Source organism: Sphaerodactylus townsendi, linkage group LG07, assembly GCF_021028975.2.
Source record: "Sphaerodactylus townsendi isolate TG3544 linkage group LG07, MPM_Stown_v2.3, whole genome shotgun sequence".
Taxonomy (NCBI): Eukaryota; Metazoa; Chordata; class Lepidosauria; order Squamata; family Sphaerodactylidae; genus Sphaerodactylus; species Sphaerodactylus townsendi.
Genome location: NC_059431.1, coordinates 115,135,041 through 115,159,975, shown reverse-complemented (window position 1 = coordinate 115,159,975; position 24,935 = coordinate 115,135,041). Strand labels below are relative to the sequence as shown.

General features: G+C 46.4%; 1 protein-coding gene across 4 annotated transcripts in view; it reads left to right on the top strand.

Moving 5' to 3' along the window:
• POLQ (DNA polymerase theta) overlaps positions 1 to 24,935 on the top strand; it is a 62,514-nt gene continuing 37,579 nt past the window's right edge. For 2 of the 4 annotated variants that reach the window (XM_048504126.1, XM_048504124.1), the window contains exons 1-13: positions 5 to 193; positions 2,650 to 2,832; positions 4,178 to 4,308; positions 7,210 to 7,366; positions 8,960 to 9,068; positions 9,993 to 10,206; positions 10,819 to 10,960; positions 11,049 to 11,195; positions 12,878 to 13,090; positions 16,035 to 16,177; positions 16,824 to 17,025; positions 20,523 to 20,662; positions 22,676 to 22,869. In XM_048504126.1, the coding sequence (XP_048360083.1) occupies positions 73 to 193; positions 2,650 to 2,832; positions 4,178 to 4,308; positions 7,210 to 7,366; positions 8,960 to 9,068; positions 9,993 to 10,206; positions 10,819 to 10,960; positions 11,049 to 11,195; positions 12,878 to 13,090; positions 16,035 to 16,177; positions 16,824 to 17,025; positions 20,523 to 20,662; positions 22,676 to 22,869 (2,096 nt within the window). In that variant the 5' untranslated portion in view covers positions 5 to 72. Of the gene's footprint in view, positions 194 to 2,649; positions 2,833 to 4,177; positions 4,309 to 7,209; positions 7,367 to 8,959; positions 9,069 to 9,992; positions 10,207 to 10,818; positions 10,961 to 11,048; positions 11,196 to 12,877; positions 13,091 to 16,034; positions 16,178 to 16,823; positions 17,026 to 20,522; positions 20,663 to 22,675; positions 22,870 to 24,935 lie in introns of all 4 variants that reach the window. The other 2 variants (XR_007245118.1, XM_048504127.1) reach the window with 2 other exon arrangements.

Below are 24,935 nucleotides of genomic sequence, written 5' to 3'. Positions count from 1 at the left end.
AGGGAGGAGAAGGAGGCCGCGAGGAGGAGCCGCTCGCGTCTTTCCTGCCCGTTTGAATGCCCGCGCGGGAAGATGGCGGCCGGGAAGGCGGGCCTGGGCCCGGGCCCGGCGGCGTCCCCTCAGCCTTCAGTCCAGCCGAGGGGGCCCGTGTTGAGCCCCCCGCCGGGCCTGGAGCGCTCCCTGCGCCTCTCAGGTGAGTCCTCCGCGCTCGGCGGTCTCCCCTCAGGCGAGGCGACCGGCAGATGTGGGCTCGGTCTCCGTTTTAGGGCGGGAGGCTGGAAGCCTCCACTGTCACTGTGGCTTGGAATCCGTCATTGCCATGTTGCTGTCGCTGAGGCTGCGGGGCCATGATGCCCCCCCCCCCCCAAAAGCCAGTGTTATGGGGTGGGGGGCATGTGGGTCAGGGGGCTGGGTGGACATTCCCTTGCCTCTGCAGTCAAGTCGCTTTATTTATCCTAGGCCCCTTCCGCACGTGCAAAATAATGCGTTTTCAAACCACTTTCACAACTGTTTGCAAGTGGATTTTGCCATTCCGCACAGCTTCAAAGAGCACTGAAAGCAGTTTGAAAGTGCATTATTCTGCATGTGCGGAAGGAGCCCTAATATACACAGCCAAGCTTTCCTATGCCGTATGTGTGTACAGATGCAAGTGCTGTGCAGTTGCATCTGACTTACAGCAACTCTTGCAAGAGGCTTTAAAGCAGTGATTCCCAACCAGGGTTCCGTGGTACCCTGGGGTGCCATGAGCACGTCCTAGGGGTACATGACAATGCTACCACCACCCCCCACCAGAATCAAATGGATTTTAAAGGGGGGGGGGGTTGGAAGCCTCATGGGCTCCCTTTAAACAACATTGAAAAGCAGCATTGTTTTATTTGCCTAAATTCGGTGTGGATTGGGGGTGGTGGGGTAGATTTAAAGGGAGCTCTCCCTTTAAATCCCCCCAATCCATGCTGAATATAGGCAAACAAACAACACGTCTGTCAACGTGGCTTCCCCTCCCCTCCCCCTGCTTGCCACTCCCCAACGTACAGGCCAAAAACGGAAAACCCTAAAAAATGCAAAAAACCAACAACAACCGAACTTCAGGGGTACCCTAAGATATGAAGAGCAAGGTCAAGGGTACCACGACGTTGAAAAGGTTGGGAAGCGCTGCTTTAAAGGCAAGTGGGAAGCAGAGTCCTTTAAAGTGCTGACTCCTGTCTGTTTTTGTTGTGGCTGACTGATAGGGTAGTCTCTGGGATTGTTGCTGTCTTGTGTACCTTTACCTGAAATAGTACAGGGTCATTGCTATCCCCTCTCCCTCTTTTCTACCTGTTTTCTACCTACCTTTTTTCTACCTATTTCTACGCTGCAATTCATATATTCAAAGACAGTGGTGGGATCCGAAAATTTTAGTAACAGGTTCCCTTGCCAGCCCCCCCTCAGCAAAGGGGGCAGAGGCGTACATAGGCAAACCTGAGCCCTGGGCAAAACCTGAGTTGGATGCCCCCCCATGGGCAGCCACCCCACCACAACCGCAAAAAATTTTTTTGCACCAGGTCATTTCTAAATCATCATCACATTATAGAAAATGCCCCAACTCACAAATCTGAACACAGCGATGGTGAAACACACAGGTTCTTTGATAGAAACTGGTGAGATAAAAGGTATGAAAGGCTGAGAATCCATGAATTGCAGTAGCTGAAAGGGATTAACCCAGTTCAGGGAGTTACATTATTAGTAGCAATTGCTATATGGAACCTTCACGTTCAAAGGCAGTATGCCTCTCGGGGAGGCGAGGGCATGGAGATGGGAAAGCGGACCCCATTAGTAACCCCCTCTCGGCACACACAAATAATTAGTAACTCACTCTCGGGAACTAGTGAGAACCTGCTGGATCCCACCTCTGATTAAAGGTAAAGGTAGTCTCCTGTGCAAGCATCAGGCCATTAACAATCCATGGGGTGACGTCATATTGGACGTTGATGTCATATTGGACGTTTATTTAGGCAGACTTTGTTTACGGGGCAATTTGCCGTTGACTTCCCCAGAACTGGGTACTCATTTTACTGACCTCAGAGGGATGGAAGGCTAAGTCAACCTTAAACTTGCTACCTGAAATCAACTTCCATCTGCAAAGATTAAAAAAAATAAATGGAGTCCCCTGTGCATTACTGATCCATGGGGTGATGTCAGTGTTTACTAGGCAGACTACGTTTACAAAATGGTTTGCTGTTAGCCTTCACTTGTCATCTAGCTGGGTATTCATTTAACCTCAGTATTGAGCCAACCTTGAGCTGGCTACCCGGTTACACTAACTTCTTTATTGGGATCAAACCTAGGTTGTGGAGTAGAGCTTTGACGGAAGTAATGTATAGCCATCACGCTGCACTGCAGAAATATTACAGGGTCGTTGTTTTCCACCTCATCCTTTTCTTCTTATGTGTGTGTTCACTGACAAAAAAAAACTACACCTCATATATTGGATACCGACAAGAATTGATGTCATATAAAATGTTCATGACGTCACCAGACTCCATTCTATCACAAGACACCATTATTTTCATGATGTCACAAGACTCCATTATTACAACAGTGCATGTTATACATTTCCAGATCACTGTAGTTGGACGGCTAATCTGGTGCTGGGTTTTCTTATCCTCTTAGGCCAAGGTCTGCACATGAATATACCTGATGACCAAGCTGATAAACTACTGTTAGCAAGCTGGGGGCTTCCCAAAGCAGTCTTGGAGAAATACCATTGCTTGGGAGTAGAGCGTATGTTCCAGTGGCAAGCAGAGTGCCTAATGGTTGGACAGGCCCTCGAGGGAAAAAACTTGGTTTACTCAGGTATGAGAGTGGCTAATAAAATGACACATTCTCGTATTGCCTCTTGGATTCTCATCTGTTTTGCTTTAGGTATCGCTGTACACAATTTTTCCCACCGTGTCAGACAAGTAGGTCATGTGACATGTGCCTTAACACTGGCAGTTCTGTGTTCAGCGCTCCTAGAGATTCTTTTAAAATGAAGCCCTTGCGTCCCTGAAAATTAAGTGCAAAAAATGTATATCACAGGGTGCTGCAAATGTAGAATTCCCAGCACACTCCTGGTGAACCCCTTTGGTACATCTCCCAGGAAGTTTCATGCCGATACGGCTAACAGAATAACTTACGGTGCATGTATGTGTTGATTAGAACCCAGGACAGCTCTCCCCTAGAACAGCTGTCCTCCTTCTACTATTTCTGGGTAGCTTAGAGAGAGTAATGCCAAAGTTAACAGTGCTTTTCAGGGAAAACTTCTATATCTACTCCATCAATTTTCAAATCAGTGTTCCTTCTGAATATGCCCAAAACGTTGTCTCTCATACCAGTTCCACTGAATGTGATTAAAATTATCTCAAGGAAGCTTTTGTTTAAACTAACAATTATACTGTTGATCCTAAATGCAGAATGTATTTTTGGAACCTCCCTGCAGTCTGAGTCCAAACAACCAGAGAACTCCTCAAAAATGCCTTTAAGTTTGTCCTTCTGTCGTGCCGATCATGGTGAAAATAGCAGTCTATAAGCCAGGGGTCCCCAATGTATATCACCCACTGACATGCAGGGTCAAAAAGATTGTGGACTCCTGCTGTAAACAGTTAGAAAAAAGAGAGGAAAAATACACCCTCAGACTGGCTCCCTTTGTTTAAAGGTGGTGTTTATTTACAAATGATTGGAATAGTGCCGTGGTGGCGAACCTTTGGCACTCCAGATGTTATGGACTACAATTCCCATCAGCCCCTTCCAGCATGGCCAATTGGCCATGCTGGCAGGGGGCTGATGGGAATTGTAGTCCATAACATCTGGAGTGCCAAAGGTTCGCCACCACTGGAATAGTGTAAACTGGAAGAGAAATCTCAAATAGCTGTTTTGAAACTGACCTGAAATGTCTGAAATTGAATACCTCTGTATTTGAGAGCTACAGTTAATAAAATGTGTAGGGTTACCAGAAATGTTTGGATATTGTTTGATTTAGGTACCTCTGTTTAGCACAAAAATAACGGAATGCTGGAGAAAGGATTAAAAATACGTTATGAGGTCTGTAATTTTAAAAAGTATTTTCTTAATTTGAAAAAAAAAATCCAGGGTGGATGTTTGCCTCCAGCTACTGATTTTTTCTCCTACAAACTAATGTTTTCCTTACAATGACTTTTAGCTCCTACAAGTGCTGGGAAGACTCTCGTAGCTGAATTACTCATCTTGAAGAGAGTGCTAGAAACTCGCAAAAAGGCTCTGTTCATCCTACCTTTTGTCTCTGTGGCCAAAGAGAAGAAATTTTACCTGCAGGTAAGCATCTTAGTAAATAAAACCAAGTTGTAGCTCAGAGTGTCAAAACAAATCAAGTGGGTTCCCCTTTCCTACCTTGTTGGACCATACAGTTGTGCCAGGTACAGGAGAAGCTTTCTCGCCATCCCCTTTTCTCCATAACTTCTCCTCCTTTCTCCGGTGTGCTCTGGAAATCCTTTATTGAGGGTTGAATTATGAAAGCTGTCTTTCCAAAATTTAGTTCCTTCCTGAAAAATTTGCCAAGGCGTTGTTGAGCCAGTTTTGGGAGAGGCCTCTTTTTTTCACAGCAGTGTGGTGGACTCAGCGTGATTGTCCTGAATTCTTGAGTCCTGTGACATGTTAGTCCTAATTTAAGGGTTGATGGGCACCAGTTAAAAGCAAGGATTTCAGCCAAAAGTCTTCAGATGAAAACTGTGGGGGCGGGAGCTTTGAGGGCTTATTTCAGCTTTGTCTGGTCAGCCGTGTTACATCAAAACCCAGGTCCTGTGGCACCTTGTAGACCTACAGCATATATTCCAGCATGAGTTTTGGAGAGGCAGAATTCCTTTCTTTAGGTGCAATAAGAAAATAAAAATATTTTTTCTCGTTTTTATGCAGAACATTTCAGAAGAAGGGGGAAGGGAGGGAGGAGCAGAGCAAAGAGAAGGCTGGAATCATACTTCAGCTGTGGTTCTCCGACAGTCCGTGTGGTGCAGTGGGTGGAGTGTGTGACTGAGGTCTGGGAATACCAAGTTCGATTCTCCACTCTGCCATGGAAGCTGACTGGGTGACAGTGGGCCAGTCACATACTCTCAGCCTAACCTACCTCACAGGGCTGTTGTGAAGATAAAATGAAGGAGAGAAGAATTATGGAAGCCACCTTGGAGAAAAGTGGGATGTAGAAGAAGAAGAGTTTTGATTTATACCCTGCCTTTCTCTCCTGTAAGGAGATTCAAGGTAGCTTTCAAGCTCCTTTTCCTTCCTCTCCCCACAACAGACACCTTGTGAGGTAGGTGCGGCTGAGAGAGTTCCAAAGAACTGTGACTAGCCCAAGGTCGCCCAGCAGGAATGTAGGAGTGCGGAAACACATCTTGTTCACCAGATAAGCCTCCGCCACTCAAGTGGAGGAGTAGGGAATCAAACCCAGTGCTCCAGATTAGAATCCACCTGCTCTTAACCTCCTCTTAACCACTACACCCTCATAGCACAGAGTGGTAAGCTGCAGTACTGCAGTAAAACTCTGAGTTAAGTCCCGACTCAAGACTGTTTCAAGCAGCCAGCTCAAGGTTTCATCCTTCCAGGGTCAATAAAATGACTACCCAGCTTATTGGGGGTAAAGTGTAGATGACTGGGAAAGGCAATGGCAAACCACCCTGTAAACATACTCTACCTAGTAAATGTCGTGATGAGACATCACCCCATGGGTCACTGATGACCCAGTGCTTGCACAGAACATTACCTTTACCTTTTAAATAAATAAATAGATGGCTCTCACATAAGTGATGATGAGAGAGGTCACAAGGAAAGCAAGAGTTCAATAAAGTAAACACTGAGAGAGTTTTCCACACAGGATGGAACAAGTGTCAATCATGTACCTTATGAGAAGAGCGAAGGACCTTTTCATGCATGAGCCATGCATGTTATCATGTAAATTAGAGAGAATTCTGGTTTGGGGGAGAGGCCTAAAGGTGACGTTTCCAGTATACAGGTAGAAAGCCATCTCTTGCAGTGGTTGGGAATTATGTCACAGATGAGGAAGAAAAGACCCTTACGGCCTCTTGTTCCTTGGGATAGTGTAACTCTTCGGAGATGCCTGCAAGCTTTGGCACTTAGCTGTGAAGTTTACTGCATGACAAGATGCTCCCAGGGTGGTTGTAGGTTAAAAATGGGATCACCACACCTTCACTACCCTTCTTGGTGCAGCCCTACATGGTAGCTCCGAAGCGATGCTTAAATTCTGGAATATGTATCGCTCTGAAATTAGCAAGCCATACATGGTATAGTAGGTCAACAGGATGGAGAATCCGGGACAAACAGCCTGTCTCTATTGTAAGAGACTCTCAGGGAAATCCTCCTGGTACCAGAGGAAAGGTCTAGCGGAATGGATTTATGGATATCATATAGAATGGATATCATATAGACAATGATGCAGTAGGTGGAGTGACTCCTGTTTCTACTTGTGCCTACACCATTCTTTGACTTCCTTGGTTGGTCATGCTTTTAGTCTGATTGTAGCCTCCTGGTCTCTTCCAGCATGGTGATGTTTATAAAAACTGAGTTGTGCATGTTTCCATAAAAAGATCTGAAGGAATCTAATTGGTCAGGAAAAAAAACAACAGGCATAAGGAAGCAAAAGTATGAGCAATACTTCCTGTTAATTTTTTTCCAGGCAGGTTGTGAGAGAAACTAAGGCTCATTCCGCACATGCACAATAATGCACTTTCAAACTGCTTTCAGTGCTCTTTGAAGCTGTGCTGAATGGCAAAATCCACTTGCAAACAGTTGTGCAAGTGGTTTGAAAACGCATTATTTTGCATGTGCAGAAGGGGCCTGAGAGATAAAACAAGGGAAAGATAGCAGCCAAATGTTTTCAGGGAGCCAGACAGTAAGGACACGTGAGTTGGCTTTTGCAAAGATGTTCCAAGAAGTCAGCATGGACTATTTCAGCCTTGCAAATGAGGATACAAAAATTACAAGCCCATCTGCCCACACATAACTATGCCAGTCACTTCTAGCCTAAAGGAGGTAGTGGACAAGCTTCAGCAAAGCTTGACTTCCTGTTCCTTTGCGGGCAATTATTGATCAACCCGGAAAAGAGACCGGCCTGCTGACATGTCAGAAGCTGTTTCAGTGCTTCTCATGTGCTGCCCAAAGCACACTCCCAGCCTATGAAATAATATGTATTGTGTCTCTGGTGAACAGGCTCTCTTCCAGGAAGCTGGTGTCCGAGTGGAAGGCTACATAGGCAACGTTTCCCCAGCTGTCGGTTTCTCTGCCCTGGATGTTGCTGTCTGTACTATTGAGAGAGCCAATAGTCTGATCAACAGACTGATAGAAGAGAACATGATCGACTTACTGGGTAAGTAGCTGGAACAGTTGGAATTAGGGAAAAGAGCAAAAGGGACATGATCTGCCTGCTGAATCCTTCTATACCAGTAATGGTGAACCTATGGCATGGGTGCCAGAGGTGGCACTCGGAGCCCTCTCTGTGGGCACACACACACAGAGTTCATCATGTGGGGGTGGAAAATCACCCCCCCACACACACACACACACATCTAGACTGGCCTGGGCCACTGAGCACAACGTCCGCGCACCGCGGTGAGCAGGGAGGACTCGGCTGGCGGGCCTGGTGCCTGTGCTCTGGGTGGCTGCTGCCTGGGGGGGGGGGGGCGGTGGCGCAGAGGATGCAGAGATGCTAGAGAGGCACAGAGTGGTACACGCAGGACTTGCTGGAGGCTGCAGCAGGCTGGCCCCTGCTCGAGCGGGTGGGGCGGAGGAAGAGAGAGCCAACCGTTTTTTTCTAAACTAAAACCTCAGCATTCAGGTTAAAATGCCGGGTTGGCACTTTGCGATAAATAACTGGGGTTTGGGTTGCAATTTGGGCACTCGGTCTTAAAAAGGTTCGCCATCACTGTTCTATACAAACAGCTGTCTACTCCATGGTAAAAGCGTGTCATATTCCTGTGACTTTTAAAAGCATGAATGGTCACCAGAGCCCCGTTCATCGCAACAATTAACTTTTCAAAGATGGAGCAGCACTTTTGAATCCTCTTGCCCCAGCCTAACACATATATTCACACATGGGCAGTTTTGGGGTTGTCATCCATCCACTGAAGATTAGGGATAGCATTTTCTTTTCTTTTTAAAAAATAGGTTTTACTATTTTTCCAATAGAAAAGATACGGAGAAAGAAAAAATAAATTAGTAACAAGCAAACGTAGCTGTCATGACAGTTTTCATCATTGAAATTAATTGTAACAACCACATACTCTTATATCATTAAAATCAAATATAATCTATATCATAATTGAGTATAGTATGGCTCTGCATTCAGCATCTTATTGGTGAAAAGGAACTAACATTAACTGATATACTGGATAGAAACAGCTTTAACTATCAATCATTTGGATGTCTTAATTGATTTTAACTACAGTCTTGTATGTATTTTTAACTATTAATGTATATATGCAAAGAAATTCTCAGTATTAAAGAAGAAATATTAATAGCGTCATAAATGATCAAGTAAAAATGTGACAGCATTTTCTGCCTGTTCAGACAGAATATATCTGAACATCCTTATAAGGAACAATAGCAATATTACATCAGTTCTCAGAAGCACAGAACAATTATGTTAGAACTTTTCTTTTAAACTGGACGTGCAAGGAAATAAATAGGGAACCTTTTGTCCACAGAACATACACTTTGCCATTGAGTGAATGATGCGCCCCTCAATCCAGTATCCCACCTTCACACAAAACTGATGAAACTTCTGCAGCTTTTCTTCCCTGCAAAGCATGTCCAAGTGTTGACTTCTAAGCATTCTGTTTCTTCAAACTCCCGATGTCAGCCTTGGTTGGAATGTTGGCTAGCCCAGAGGAGGGCCGAATGACAGGGTTGTATGGAGCACCGATAAACGTGATAATTGTGATTTAACATTTTTCTTTACTAGGAATCGTGGTTGTGGATGAGTTGCATATGTTGGGAGATTCTCAGAGAGGGTATTTACTGGAACTCCTGTTGACAAAAGTTCGCTTTTTGACCGAGCAGACGAAAGACAAGTGAGTAGACAAGGCAAACAAAGCCAGCTTTTAAAAATTGTAGGAGTGGTGGTGGTTGACCTCTGGTTAAAATGTTTGAGAAAGTCCTTCAGTCGTGAAAGAAGATGTCTCTCTCTGTAATTGCTGTTTCATTTAGTTCCATTAGAGAACTGTCTGTCAGCCTTGCCTCCCTTCCTCTGCATGCAGACTGGCCCTTGGCTGCATGCAATTTTCTCTTCAGTTACATGACCACATGTGAGAAACCCTTCACAGGCTGTAGATTCTGAGAAAGAGTGTTGATCTCTAGTCCTGAATTGTGGATTTGGTTACTAGTTTCTCCAGCATACGATTGTGGGTCTGGTTGGTACCCAAACATCCATCACAGGCCCAAATCCCTGCCCCTGCTGCCCAGCAATATCCGCTGGCTGTGACCTAGCCACGCACTGCAATCAATTTTAGCCGCCTTGTCGCAGCTTCTCTTACCTCTGTCTGAAATGGCAAGGGGCTTGTGTTTCTCCTGGGTGTGCTCTGTCTTTCCACTGGCACAGTTTGGTGTGGATGCTGGACCATTACTTGGTTGGGCACCAGAAAGCAGCTTTGACTCCTAAGTGAGAAGAAACAACTCCTAAGATTATACAAGAGGGATCAGTCAAAGGGTTCATCTCATCCAGTATCCTGTTTCCAACAGTGGTGGCAGCCAGCCAGATACACCTGGCAATTGAAGGTAGCCACCTTCCCAGCAGTGACTCCAGAATCTAATAGTCCATTTAGCTGTCATGGCTAATAGCCATGGGCAGGCCAAGCTTCTCTCAGTTTGTCTGATCCCCCTTCAAAATCACTTAAACCAACACTCACTATCATATCGTGTTCTGCAATTTGATTATTCCATGATACAGCTAATTGGTGTTGGTCGCAATTCACATTTTGTATATGTTTGCCTTGTAGACAGAAACACAAACTGCTTTCAGACAGGATACAGATTGTAGGCATGAGCGCTACCCTTCCTAATCTGGATCTCCTGGCATCCTGGTTAGATGCCGATCTGTACCGCACAGATTTCCGTCCTGTGCCGCTTATGGAGCAGTTGAAAATTGGCAGCAAAGTTTATGACTCCTCAATGAAAACAGTGAGAGAAATCCAGCCTCTCCCACATGTGAAGGTAATCCAGCAACACCATAAAATTCAAGATATCACTGTTTTTCTGAAAACCTTAGCAAACTCATGGGTGTCTCAGCAAACATTAAATGTTTTATATGAGCCAATGTGAAATAGTGGCTACAGTGGAACGTGTGCACAAATGCTTGTTTGTTGGTTCCTACAATGTTTTGTTTTCATCAAGTGCAGAACTATAGGGTCCTGACCTAGATGGCTGTGGCTACCCCAATCTCAACAGTTTTCAGAAGCTGAGCCTTTTCCCCATGAGGCTCACCTGGCACCTACCAGGCCAAAAAACCTCTTTTTATCCAGATTTTTTTTTAATGTTATCTTTTAAGTTATTTGATGGTCTGCTTCTGGCCAGATCTGTATTAGGGATACTGTTAGGTGCTTGATGGCTGTATTATGCTGTTTTTCCACCATTTGTGTTTATGTCAAAGGCATTTTTATGATGATGCTTTTTTCTAGCACTTCTGGACAAACTGGGAAATATAGTGACAGAGCATCTCCACGGCATGCGAAAGATCCCAGGGGCAGGTTATTTCCATTTAAATCAGGGGTGTCCAATTCTGGCCCTCCAGATGTTCATGAACTACAATTGTCTGCTTCATTTTAGGGAGACGAGGACCACGTGGTGAGCTTGTGTTACGAGACCGTTCAGGATGGCCATTCCGTCCTTGTGTTCTGCCCATCGAAGAACTGGTGCGAGAAGTTGGCCGACATCATCGCCAGGGAGTTCTTCAGAATCCATCAGGAATGTCAGTAAGAGAAAGGAGACAGGGAGGGCAAGGGGCTTTGGAAGAAGCTGCGTCACAATGAGAAACACGTCTCTTTTTTCTTTTAAAGGCCTTCAGAAAACCTCCAGTCTGTCTCCGGTTGCTCTGGACACTCAAGGGATAGAGCAGTTGATGGGCCAGCTGAAACGTTCCCCTTCTGGCCTGGACTCTGTGCTTCAGCAGACTATAAAATGGGGAGTCGCTTTTCATCATGCAGGTACGTTTGGGGCGTCGCACTGGAGCCTGCCATGACTCTCAGGGATAACTGCCCCACGCGCTTCCACCCATCAGTCTGCAGGCAGTCATTGTGGACCTGGTGCTACATATTGAGAAATGTCTATATCCCTTCAGATGTGGCAGTTTTCAGAGAAGGCAGTGAGCAGTCGGCCTGGCATTCCTATGAATGGAGAACAGTTTGACAGCAGGAAAATTTAGCCAAACAGCTAGAAAAAAGCTTTTAGGAGCAGAGGAAAAACAACTTACAAGTGGAATTGTTTTCACTAAAGCAGTGACTAGTTAGGAGTCTTTAACACAGGGCCTCGATGCCCTGTTGTTGTGGCTCCAGAGTAACCGGTTGGCCCCTGTGTGCATCGAGATGCTGGATCTGATCCAGCAGGGCTCTTTTTCTATTCTTAAATTCTTAAAATAACTCATGATTATTCATTTTTCAGCCATCTTAATGTGGTTTTCCACAATTTGGTCTGCTGTATTTTCCAGCAAGAATGTCCGGAAGTGGAAACAAATGCTGTGATTCTCGTTTCATACATTTGTCGAATTATCCAGGAAATTATTCTGTGTCCCACCAGGCCTTTGGTTGAGGCAGCCATGAGTCTAATCCATCTTGCTGACCCCCTGGCACTTATTCCCCTCCCCCATCCAAATAGTGATTTGAAGTAGGATGGGACAGGGTTGGGTAGATCCTAGGCCAGGGGTCTGCAACCTGTGGCTCTCCAGATGTTCATGGACTACAACTTCCATCAGCCATGCTGGCAGGGAATGATGGGAATTGTAGTCCATGAACATCTGGAGAGCCACAGGTTGCAGACCCCTATCCTAGGCTGTGTTGGGGTCTGCTGTAGATCCCCAGCTGATCAACATCTGAAGTTTTTGTATCTGTATTCATATTTGTACTCATTTTAATTGTTACTGGATTTTATGATGATTGACATATTTAAAATATATATATAAGCCTCCCTGAGCCTGGCTTTGGCCGGGAAAGGGCAGAGTAACAAATCCAATAAGATAAATACATTCATTACTGATCTAGAATGTGAGCCTGTGGCTTTGATCCAAATATCCTTGGCTTGTGCAGTCTCACTAGGTCAGTGATAGCGAACCTTTTCGAGACCGAGTGCCCAAATTGCAACCCAAAACCCACTTATTTATCACAAAGTGCCAACGCAGCAATTTAACCTGAATACTGAGGTTTTAGTTTAGAAAAAAATGGTTGGCTCCGAGGCGTGAGTTACTCGGGAGTAAGATTGGTGATAGTTGGTGGCTTTGCTTTGAAGCAACCGTGCAACTCTTCCAACGGGTGAATCACGACCCTAGGAGGGTTTACTCAGAAGCAAGCCCCATTGCCAGCAACAGAGCTTACTCCCAGGTAAAGGATTGCACTTTAGTTCTTCACATGAAAATCAGTGGGGTTTAACAGCGCTTAACATGGTTACCTACACTGCTTCCCCAAACTAGGTCTTAGGTTTAATGCTAATAATCGAGCTCAGTGGCCCAGGCCAGCCTAGATGTGGGGGGGGGGGGGGGCTCTGTGCGTGGCCACCGTGAGGGCTCTGAGTGCCACCTCTGGCACCTGTGCCGTAGGTTCGCCACCACTGCACTAGGTTCTTTTCAATGTTGACATTGCCAAAGTTTGAAGACTGCATTTTAATTCTCACATCTCAGGTCTTACTTTTGATGAACGAGACATCATTGAAGTAGCGTTTCGTCAAGGAGTGCTGCGAGTCTTAGCAGCAACCTCTACGCTTTCTTCTGGGGTGAACCTGCCTGCCCGCCGGGTAATTATCCGAACTCCACTGTTTGGCGGCAGGTTACTGGATGTCTTAACTTACAAACAGATGTCTGGGAGAGCTGGAAGGAAAGGTGTAGACATAGTCGGTGAGTAAAATGAGAAACTGGGACAGTGTCGTGTAAACTGTCAATAACCAAATCCAGCAAGAATTTTACAACTGACTGGCTTATCGTGGCATAAACAATCATGGGCCATGTCCCACTTCCTCCAACGTGTGAAATGACCTAGAAAGTTGTTAAATAAACAATGGGCCTTTCCCCACTTACCTTAAGCCCCGCGCTACTCGAGGAGAGTAGCGCGGGGTCCCTCGGCACTCCCCTCTGAGAGGGGCGGCGACAGCGCAGCCACCCCGAAGCTGCTGCTGTCGCGCCCCTCAGCGCGCAGCATCCCAGGCGCTCTTCATAACGGCGCCTTTTGATGGCCCCGCGCAGAGCGCGGGGTCGTGGGGACTGCCGGGTGCACGCCTGGGATGCTGTGCGCTGAGAGCAGCACGCGGCATAGAGGGGAACGACGAGAGTGGGGAAAGGCCCAATGTTTATGCCACAACCTTCACCTGCGGTCCTGAAGAGTCAAAAATGTGCAAGAGAGCAGTAGGTATGCCGCAGTGCTAGGAATTTCAAAAAGGTTGCCCTCAAGCACCCACAATCCATATGTGATAAGTGAAATGTTCAGGCAATAAGAACATAATAAATAGTCTGCTTAATCAGACCAGAGTCCATCTAGTCCAGCACTCTGCTACTCGAAGTGGTCCACCAGATATCTTTGGGAGCTCACATGCAGGGTGTGAAAGCAATGGCCTTCTGCAGCTGCTTCTGCTGCTCCCGAGCACCTGGTCTTCTGAGGCATTTGCAATCTCAGATCAAGGAGGATCAAGATTGGTAGCCAGAGATCGACTTCTCCTCCATAAATCTGTCCAAGCCCCTTTTAAAGCTATCCAGGTTAGTGGCCATCACCACCTCCTGTGGCAGCATATTCCAAACACCAATCACGTGTTGCGTGAAGAAATGTTTCCTTTTATTAGTCCTAATTCTTCCCCCCAGCATTTTCAATGGATGCCCCCCTGGTTCTAGTATTGTGAGAAAGAGAGAAAAATGTCTCTGTGTTGACATTGTCTACCCAATGCATAATTTTATAGACTTCAATCATATCCCCCCTCATATCCTCATATCCCCACTTAACACAGACCCACGCAATAAAACCATAACTCTTGAGTGTATGTCAAATATATCGTCAAGAGGAATTACAGAAAACAAAAACAAAGATCCCAGCACTTGGGACCGAACTGGGAACCCCATGCATAATTTTATAGACTTCAATCATATCCCCTCTCAGACATCTCCTCTCCAAACTAAAGAGTCACAAACGCTGCAGCCTCTCCTCATAATTTGACACAGTGTTCATTTCAGATTAAGCATATTCCTTGGGGGAGATATCTACTCAGGATAGCCCCGGAATAGTCAGATCTCAGAAGCTAAGCAGGGTTGGCCCTGGTTAGCATTTGGATGTGGAACCTCCAAAGAATACCAGGATCGTGGCATGGAGGCAAGAAATGGCAAAATGACCTCTGAGCATCATGCAGGGTGGCTCTAAGTCAGCTGTGACTGGATGGCCAAAAAAAGCACTTAATTTTAGTAAGCTTTTTCAATAGTGACAGAAAGCTGAAAGGCTGCCAGAGTTGTAAATGCTAAAACTGCATTCTCTAACCATTTTTTGCAGCCCTGCTGAAAACTTCCTTTGGAACTTGTTTCTGCTCAAAAGTCAGCAGTGATTGTTTATTCCCACTGGGCTTCACTTCTGTCTGGTCAGAACAGTCTTGGTCAGTTTACGGGTCAGATGTGTAGAGCGTTAATTTATAAGTACACTGACAAGTGCCAGAAATAATCACGCCGTTTACAGAAAGAGAGCAGCAGTGGCGTGGGAGGTTAAGAGCTCGTGTATTTAATCTGGAGGAACCGAGTTTGATTCCCAGCTCTGCCGCCTGAGCTGTGGAGGCGTATCTGGGGAATTCAGATTAGCCTGTGCACTCCAACACACGCCAGCTGGGTGACCTGGGGCTAGTCACAGCTTCTCGGAGCTCTCTCAGCCCCACCTACCTCACAGGGTGTTTGTTGTGAGGGGGGAAGGGCAAGGAGATTGTAAGCCCCATTGAGTCTCCTGCAGGAGAGAAAGGGGGGATATAAATCCAAACTCTTCTTCTTCTTCTTAGCAGACTGCAGAGTCTCATGTCTCCCAGAAGCCACCCAGCGGCTTTAAGAGCATCTTCTGCTCCCTACAGCTGATGCAACAGTCTCAGTGGCAGTTTGATTCCTGAGCCCAGCCTTTGCCACTAGTGTATTTGCTGTGCTCTTGTTCAAAGAGAGCACATGTCTGACAGACAAAGTTAGACCAAGGAACTTGAACTAGGAAAGCAGAAACTCTTTGGAGAGAATTGCCAAGCAGAGAGCATTTGCTCTTCAACCCGACAGGTGACTTCCTGTCTTGCAAGGAACACGTGATTCAACGCCTACCTTTACTGCTCCACGAGGTGCTTAAAAGCAGGCTGCCCTTTTCCACAAAAAGCGGTCGTGAACATTTTAACGATGTTTGTCAGTTGCCCAGCATCCCTGCTCTGATTCTTTTTGGAGCGTAATGAATTCCAGGTCCAGCTATAGTGGGGAACTGTTACTCTGGACCAAAGGATGCCTCTACCTCCTAGTGGTAGGTCGGCGGGAGCGTTGCCATTAATCTGGCCTATGAGAACAGTGTATTGTTCTGTTCCTCCAACCGAATGTCAGCAGGCTGCAGATGGCAGACACAGAGGTGTGCCAAGCAAAACCACTTTCAGCCTCGGGAGGCCTCGTGTGCTGAAGCGATGGTCTTGCTTGAAGGAGCCTCTTGGCCTGACACGTCCTTTTGATTCTTTCTAGCATGGATTTGATTGGTAACGGAGCGACTGGGGCATTTAAAACGAGGGCCTTCGCACATGCTGCTTGTTAATTTGAGGCACAGTATTTCCTCTCTTTGGTTGAAAACCATGAACTTTGATAACAGGTGAGAGCGTTCTGGTGTGCAAACCTTCAGAGAAGACGAAAGGGGTTGCGTTGCTTCAGGGCTGCCTCAAGCCAATCCGTAGCTCTTTGCTCAAGCAGGAGGGAGAAGAGGTTACATCCAGTATGATACGAGCAATCCTGGAGGTACGGCACTCTTTTTTAATATGGGTTTCTTTGACCAGTGTGGTGTTGTGGTTTAGAGCAGTGGACTCTAGTCTGGCAAACCAGGTTTGATTCCCCATGCCTCCACATGAGCAGCAGACTCTTATCCGGTGAACTGGATTTGTTTTCTGCACCTCCACGTGAAGCCTGCTGGGTGACCTTGGGGTAGTCACAGTCGTCTCAGAACTGTCTCAGCCCCACCTATATCACAAGGTGTGTGTTGTGGGGAGAGGAAGGGAAAGAAGTTTGTAAGCTGCCTCGAGAAGGGAAAGGCAGGATATAAATCAAAACTCTTCTTCGTCGTCAGATCGTTAGTGCTTCCCTGTTCCCAAAGCAAAACATATATAAAATGAAGCATATACAATTCAGAGGGCAACTTATTCATTCCCCCTCCACCACATCCAGACTGGATTACTGTGATACCCTTAATGTGGGGCTTCCCTTGAAGGTGGCTCAGAAACTTTTAACTGGTACAAAATTCATCAGCCAAAATGCAGATTGAGATTGTTTGAACAGAATGTGTAAGTTCAGTGCTTACCAGCCTGTTTGTGCAATCTTGAAGAGAAGAATGGGATGCATCCTTATGGCTTTTTAACAAACATGCTAATTTAAACTCTTATTCTGACAGATCATAGTCAGCGGAGTGGCTAGTTCTCCAGAAAGTATCAAGACATATGCTTCCTGTACGCTCCTTGGTGCTAGTCTCAAAGATAACCATCCGGACAGTGGGAAGGACCGGGAGAAAATTTGCCACGGGGCCATTGATGCTTGTGTGAAATGGCTGCTGGAGAATGAATTCATCCAGGTTTTATTCTCTGATGCAGGCAAAGGTAAATGTGAGTGCTGATTTGGGTTGCGTATTTTTCTCTTTAAATATTTAAATGTGGAGCAACAAGTATAACTATCTCTGCTGATGCCAAGTACAGCTCTTTGACAGGTAGCCTTCTTACAGGTAGTAGACTGCAATAAAGTCCTTTGGTGTCGGAACTGGGCCAACCGTGATTCTGAGGTGCCACCTGTACATGGATAGGATGCTTCCACCTGTGTGCACTGCTCCATTCTTGGGCCATTATCAGGATCTGAAATCAGGAAAATTCACCCTTATTGTCAGCCTCACTTTCCCGCTGGGGCTTGAAGTACCAAATAGTGAGGGGCCTGCTGCCGCGGCAGACACTTCAAAAGACAAGGTTTCTTCTTGTGACTGCAGTACCTCTTGATCCTGGTGAACAAAGCGCTGCCTGATCAGGGTTTTTCACCAGCCTCCTGAACTCCAGCAACGAGCAATCTCGGTTGGCCTGCTTGGAAAGTGAATGCCAAAAACAGCTGCCACCACCTAAAAGGCTGTGGCGTTTCCCCTAGTTGCCCCGGCCCCGCAGGTGGCTGTACCGACCCACCTTCCCTGACCTGGGGGTTGGACTCCCCAGACGATGTTACATTAGCTTGGCCCTGAGGGCCAAGGAACAGTCTTGCCCACAGGGCACCTTGCGTTAGGCCACGCCTTGTACCCTCCTCCCGTACCCTGGCCTGGGGTCCCGGCGCTGTTTGCCAGAGCCACCGGCTTGCCTGACCCCTCTTCCTCTCCCTCTTTCTGTTGCCTCACAGAAGAGAGTCCTCTGATTGCTTCTCCCCTTCTCCGGCTTCCTTGCCCCACCCTGTTATGCTTCACAGGGGTGGGGTGGGTGTGCAGCTGGTGTGAAGCCCGGGGTTCACCAGCCTGTTTCCCCACAGCGCTGGGCAGCAGTCCCTTCTAAGCTCCTTGCCTCTCTACCACTCCCTTCCTCTGCCCACGCCGTCCCCAGTCCCTGCTGCAGCAGCAGCTCCAGAGGCCCATTTCCCTTCTCCTTTTATCTACTCCTCCTCTTGGCCCAGCTGCAGCTCATCACTCTCTCTCACAGCCGGTTCAGCTGTGAGGGGCCCCTCCCTGCCAACACTCACTCTGCTGGCTTTTACTCTGTCTGCTGTTATCCTGCTGTCTCTCCCTTTGCCAGCCCTTGCCCTGCCTGCTGTGCTGAGTCCGGGCGCTGGGGACAGGGCTGCGCCCGGACAAAGGCATTATTTCTTCCCATTATGCCTGGAAGCCTGAGAAGGTGGAGGTGTTTGGAAGAGGAGGCCTTCTGACATCTCCCAAGGATGGAAGAGAAGGTATTCCTTAAGATACCCTAGTCCCAAATGATGTCCCATCTGGCTTAAGCACAGATATGTTCGGCATGACCAGCCGATCACCATTTTTGGGACCTGGTGTGGATCCTTAATGCTCTTAAATGGCTGTTCCGTGTTGAGCACACCGTGGGAATCTGAAGCAGGAGTTACTAAAGCATGCATCACCGTGTCTAAGTTCTTGCAGAGGCGTGTAGCTGCTGAACAATCCAAAGCCAGTGAAATTCAGTCTCAGCCACCCAAACTGCATCCAAGAGAACTCCACCACTACAGGCACAGTACTTCAAGGGAAGGGGTGACCTGTCCAGAGCAGAGGAGCAGACCCTCCTATCATCACACCCAGGGTGATGTAGTGTTTGGTGTGTTGTACTAGTATGTGGGAGACCTAGATTCAAATCCCCACTCTGCCATGGAATCTCTGTAGGTGACCCTGGGCCAGTCATGCTCTCTCAGTTTAACCTACCTCACAGGGTTGTTGTGAGGATAAAATGGAGCAGAGGAGAACAAAGCAAGCTGTTTTGGTTCCCCGCTGGAGAGAAAGGCAAGGTGTAAATTAGGGGTGGCAAACCTGTGTTGCTCCATATGGTCATGGAACACAATTCCCATCAGCCCCTGCCAGCGTGGCCAATTGTTGTCCATGAACATCTGGAGCACCATAGGTTGGCCACCCCTGGTGTAAGGGAAGTGTTGGCAGTCTTAACGAAATACCACGTCAACCAAGCCTTAGAATTGGTGACAGATAGTTTTTGAGGATGTGGTTCCCATGGAAAATCCCATTCCTGATCTTGCATGAATTGACAATTCTGGACAGGCAGTGTGGTATAGTGGTTAAAGTATCAGATTTGCAGTGGTGAAGCTTGGGTTCAAATTCCCACTCAACCACGAAGTTGACCAAGTAATGTTGGACCTGTCACTCTCTGTGAGCCTGGCCTATCTCTAAAGCAGGGGTGGCCAACCTATGGTGCTCCAGATGTCCATGCAGTACAATTCCCAATTGGCCAGGCTGGCAGGGGCTGATGGGAATTGTAGTCCATGGACATCTGGAGCACCATAGGTTGGCCACCCCTGGTGTAAATGCAGTAAATAAATCTGAACGCAAATTCCTAGGTTAAGTTTGTTCTCCTTCATCCAGTCCATTCTTGGCTCCAGACTTAACGGCTAGGGGATCCACCACCTCGCCTGGATTTTGAGGGAAAAGGAAGAAAGCCCATGTGTTACCTGCACATCAGTGACACCAGTTTACATTTTGTTCAACCTCTCCCGCACGTGTTGTGTTAAATTGCACAATAGACTTTTTCGTGGAACTAAGCAGAATTCTTCTGTCTTTTGAATTTTTTCTGTCATTAGAAGAGGAGCTGCTGTCTTTGCCTGACTTGTGTATATACGCATAAAAGTTTTAGAAGAAAAACCAACGATATTTAAAGCAAGCTCCTTAACTAGAAAATCAGCTTCTTCTAGGCCAGGGGTAGGGAACCTTTAACACTCAAAGAGCCATTTGGACCCGTTTTCCATGGGAAAAGAAAACACTTGGAGCCGCAAATAATTTTTGACATTTAAAATAAAGATAACACAGTATATATTGGGTTTTTTAACCTTTTACTCCACTCATTCTGAGAAGCGCATGGATGCACCCGCCCTTCTGTCTCCAGGGCAGGCAAGGATGGGGCCAGCGGCTCGGCCTTGCCGGCCGTCGGGAAATCGCCTGCCCTACTCGAACAAGGCGGGCGAGAGGTGAAACCCGCGGCGCTGCCCAGCCGGCTGCGGGCAATTGGTGCGCCCGCCCTGCTGCCTGCAGGGCGGGCAAGGATGAAGCTGGCGGCTCGGCTCATGGAGCCACAGTGCAAGGGCAGAAGAGCCGCATGCGGCTCTCGAGCCGCAGGTTCCCTTACCCTGTTCTAGGCTATGCAAGTCCACATACAATTTAATTAACCTTTTCCTTTATTTTTCATTTAAGCACAATATCTGAAATGTGTCTGGAATGTATTTCTAGATATTATATCATTAACATCAAAAGGTGCTGTTTGTGAGTTTGAAAATTTGTCTTACTTTGAAGAAGAAATTTTCTAGGGCACCCTGATCCAACAAGTTTCTTCTTCAAACACATTCTCAAATGATGACTGAAATAATTTTATTTGCCTGTAGTGTTAAAAGACTCTTCCTTTCTCAACAGAAACGTATTGTCCAACACATCTTGGGTCTGCCACCCTCTTTTCCTCCTTCTCCCCAATCGCAGCCCTGGAAATCTTTGCCGATCTCCAGAGAGCAATGAAGAGTTTTGTTTTGGAAAGCGATCTGCACAGTCTCTACCTGGTAAGCTCTTCAGATGTTTGTAACCTCTGGAGCTGTATGTCTGAGACCCTTCAAAGAAGAAGAAGAAGAATTGGAGTTATTCCCCTCCCCCTTCTCTCCTGTAAGGAGACTCAAAGGGGCTTACAAACTCCTTCCCCTTCCCCCCTGTGAGGTAGGTGGGGCTGAGAGAGCTCCGTAGAGCTGTGACTAGCCCAAGGTCACCCAGCTGGCATGTGTTGGAGTGCACAGGCTAATCTGAATTCCCCAGATAAACCTCCACAGCTCAAGCGGCAGAGTGGGGAATCAAACCCGGTTCCTCCAGATTAGACTACACCTGCTCTTAACCACTATGCCACTGTTCCTGATAATCGATACTCCAGAATAATTATGGTTTTTTTTTAAATACCTGAATTTAACTGCTATTTAGTAGCCAGGAAAACTTTGCCTTTATACCTCATACACACATGTGGTGTGAGTCCCAAGGTGCAGAGTGTCTGCTTCTGTACTGCAGTCAAAGCTCTGCTTGCAACCAGCCCCCTGAACTCCAGCAACGAGCAATCTCTGTAGGCCTGCTTGGAAAGTGTATGATCTTTCCAAGTATGATCTCAGTGGAAGTCGGTTCTAGGTGGCTGGTTCAAGGCTGACTCTGCCTTCCATCCATCCACCCACAGCCAGCAAAACAAGTACTCAGCTCGCTGGGGGTAAAGTGTAGATGACTGGGGAGGGCAATGGCAAACCACCTCGTATCCTACCATGACATCCCTCTGAAAATTCCTGCCCTAGATGTGGGTGAAACATTAGGGGCAAAAGCTACCAGACCACGGACACACAGCCCAGAAACCCACAACAGCCAGTTAATTCCGGCCATGAAAGCCTTCAACAATACAAAATCAGAATTTTGCATGGAATACCCTGTTTCCCCGAATATAAGACATCCCTGGAAAATAAGACGTAGTAGAGGTTTTGCTGAAGGGCGAAATATAAGGCATCCCCCAAAAGTAAGACGTAGCAAAGTTTTTGTTTGGAAGGATGCCCGACGAACAGAACACAGAAAAATAAGACATCCCCTGAAAATAAGACATAGCGCATCTTTGGGAGCAAAAACTAATATAAGACACTGTCTTATTTTCGGGGAAACACGGTAGTATATTGGTCAGTCCCGGGAAGAAGGATCCTTCCAAGAATACAATAGAAGTAAGCCTTTTTTAAATTTGTTCAGAAAATGTGCCTCCCACCTTTTGATATTTTTTTAAGCTAAGAGCATTCAAAACAGCTCAGCTTCACCCTTCTAATTTACACACAGAGCTCCGCGGCTCAACAGCATTGGCTATTGTCCGCGACACAGCTGCCCTTTCTTTGGGTCTCTTTTCCTCTGGAATTTTAAAATATGCTTCGCTTTTTAAAGACGGGGCACCGTCCATTGCAGTACTTCAACAAGGGGAAGACGCTTGCGAGCTTGTAAAACTGTTTGTTTGTCAAGTCAGGTGTGTACTCTTAGTTTCAACACCAGCTTTCTCATTCCTTTAGTGTTACCCCCATAGCAAGCGACTGTAGCGGTCATGGACGCCTGTTCACCTCAACACAGGAACCAGTCTTATAGTGAATCCAGACTTTTGATCCATCAAGTTTAGTATTATGTGTGATGACTGGCAGCTCCTCTCCAGGGTCTCTAGGGCCACCCATGGAGAATAACGCACTTTCAATCCACTTTCAATGCACTTTGCAGCTGGATTTTACTGTGCGGCATAGCAAAATCCACTTGCAAACAATTTTGAAAGTGGATAGAATGTGCATTATTCTGCATGTGCGGAAGGGGCCTAGCAGTGGTTTTTTACATCACCTACTGCCTGTTCCTTTTTTAACTGGAGATGCCGAGGAATGAACCTGGAAGAGCAGAGGCTCTTCCATTGCTCCCCAGCCCCTCTCTGCTCCTCGGAAAGGACCAAGCTGTGAAAAATCTCTTGTTTGAAAATGCAGGAAATTTCAAAATGGATACTGTTATCATTTTAATTTGTTATTACTTTTTCAATTAAGGTCACTCCAGTATATGAAGACTGGGCCAAAATTGACTGGTACCAATTTTTCTGCCTGTGGGAGAAGCTGCCGGCCTCGATGAGAAGAGTGGCGGAGCTGGTGGGGATTGAAGAGAGCTTCCTGGCTCGCTCTGTGAAGGGCAAGATCATGACAAGGACAGAGAAGCAGCATCGGCAAATGGCTATCCACAAAAGGTGAGCGACTGTAGGAGTGAGGCTGTAAGACTGCTTACGAGGGGCAGTTGTGGGGCTGCCAAATGGTTCAAGGAAAGTTCTTTCTCCGCACTTAGCAGTGCAGTTGTGAGTTATTCATGTTGAATTATCTGCTGTTTTAAGCAGTCGTAATAGAGTGCAGATAAAGGGGAATTTTGCATGTTTTAAATGAGTATTGTGAATCTCTCATGCCCAGCTTATAGGCACAGGAGCTGTTTTGAAGGATTATGTTGGCAAGTGTGTACTGCTGGAAGCTAGACTCCTTGATTCTCACACTACGTGTGCATGTTCTTCTTTCAAGAGCAGAAAGTTTTTAAAAATGCTGCCTTCTATGAATGGAATAAAGGCAATCTAATGTGAAACTGTGACGCATCCAACATTTTGTTTGAACACCACTCTGCAGCCAGTAGATTTCCTTCTCTAACCAGCAGAAGGCAGGCAAGCACTTCCCATCTTAGGTTAACTAGCAAAATCCCTCTTTTCATCTTGTGACAGCTTCCAGCTCCTGTGAATTGGCAGAGCTCTGAGCTACCTGCCATCTTTTCCAGGATCCTGCAGCATCATAGTTAATGCCACCCACCTCAGTCCCTGCTGTGCTCGGCTTAGCGCAAAGTGCGTCAGAAATTGAGAATCTGCTACTGGTGAGCTGTGGCTCCTCTCTCAACAGAATGTTTAGTTGAGGTTGTTAGACAAGATGCAAAGATCTTGATTCAGGAAGTGGTCCCCTCTACCTTTCACTCTGGCACAAATCAATCTAATCACACAATGTGAGGGTTAGCTGGCTCCCAGTTCGGTCCCAAGTGCTGGGATCTTTGTTTTTGTTTTCTGTAATTCCTTTTGAGGACATATTTGACATACACTCAAGAGTTATGGTTTTATCGTGTGGGTGTGTGTTAAGTGGAGATATGAGGGGGGATATGATTGAAGTCTTTAAAATTATGCATAGGGTAGAAAAGGTCAGCAGAGATTTTTTTTCTCTCTTTCTCACAATACTAGAACCAGGGGGCATACATTGAAAATGCTGGGGGGAAGAATTAGGACTAATAAAAGGAAACACTTCTTCACGCAACACGTGAGTGGTGTTTGGAATATGCTGCCACAGGAGGTGGTGATGGCCACTAACCTGGATAGCTTTAAACGGGGCTTGGACAGATTTATGGAGGAGAAGTCGATCTATGGCTACCAATCTTGATCCTCCTTGATCTGAGATTGCAAATGCCTTAGCAGACCAGGGGGTCGGGAGCAGCAGCAGCAGAAGGCCATTGCTTTCACATCCTGCGTGTCAGCTCCCAAAGGCACCTGGTGGGCCACTGCGAGTAACAGAGTGCTGGACTAGATGGACTCTGGTCTGATCCAGCAGGCTCTTTCTTATGTTCTTAAGTGCTGTGAAGTCGCTTCTGACTTATAGTGACCCTATGAATCAGTATCCTCCAAAATGTTCTATTGGTAACAGCCTTGCTCAAAATCTTGCAAACTGAGGGCCGTGGCTTCCTTTACAGAATCAGTCCTTCTCGTTCTGGGCTTTCCTCTTTTCCTGTTGTTTTCAACCTTTCCTAGCATTCTAGTCTTTTCCAGTAGCTCTTCTCACTATGTGACCTTCTCATTATGACAGCTTCAATGTAGCCATTTTAACTTCCAGTGAGAGTTCAGGCTTGATTTGATCTAGAACCCAACGATGTGCCTTTTTGGTGGTCCTCAACATCCATAAAACGCTCTTCCAATGCCTCATTTCAAAGGCATCTACTTTGTTCCTCTGTCTTCTTCTTAGTCCAGCTTCCACACCCAAAACATAGATTCACATCCATTTATAGTAATGGATGCAAACATGCAGAAAAGGTTTTGAGATCCAAAAGGACCCCAGTGTTAAGGGGGGGGAAGTATTAAAAACAGTCACTTCAGCAAATAAAGCAAAAAAAAAATATTTTTGGATTAGCGCTTTCTGATCAAAGCAGAAACTACATTGTGACAGTGCAGTAGGCTGACCCAAATGGAACGTAATATAAATTATGTATTCTACATGCAGTTTAACGATGCACTGGAAGTGTATT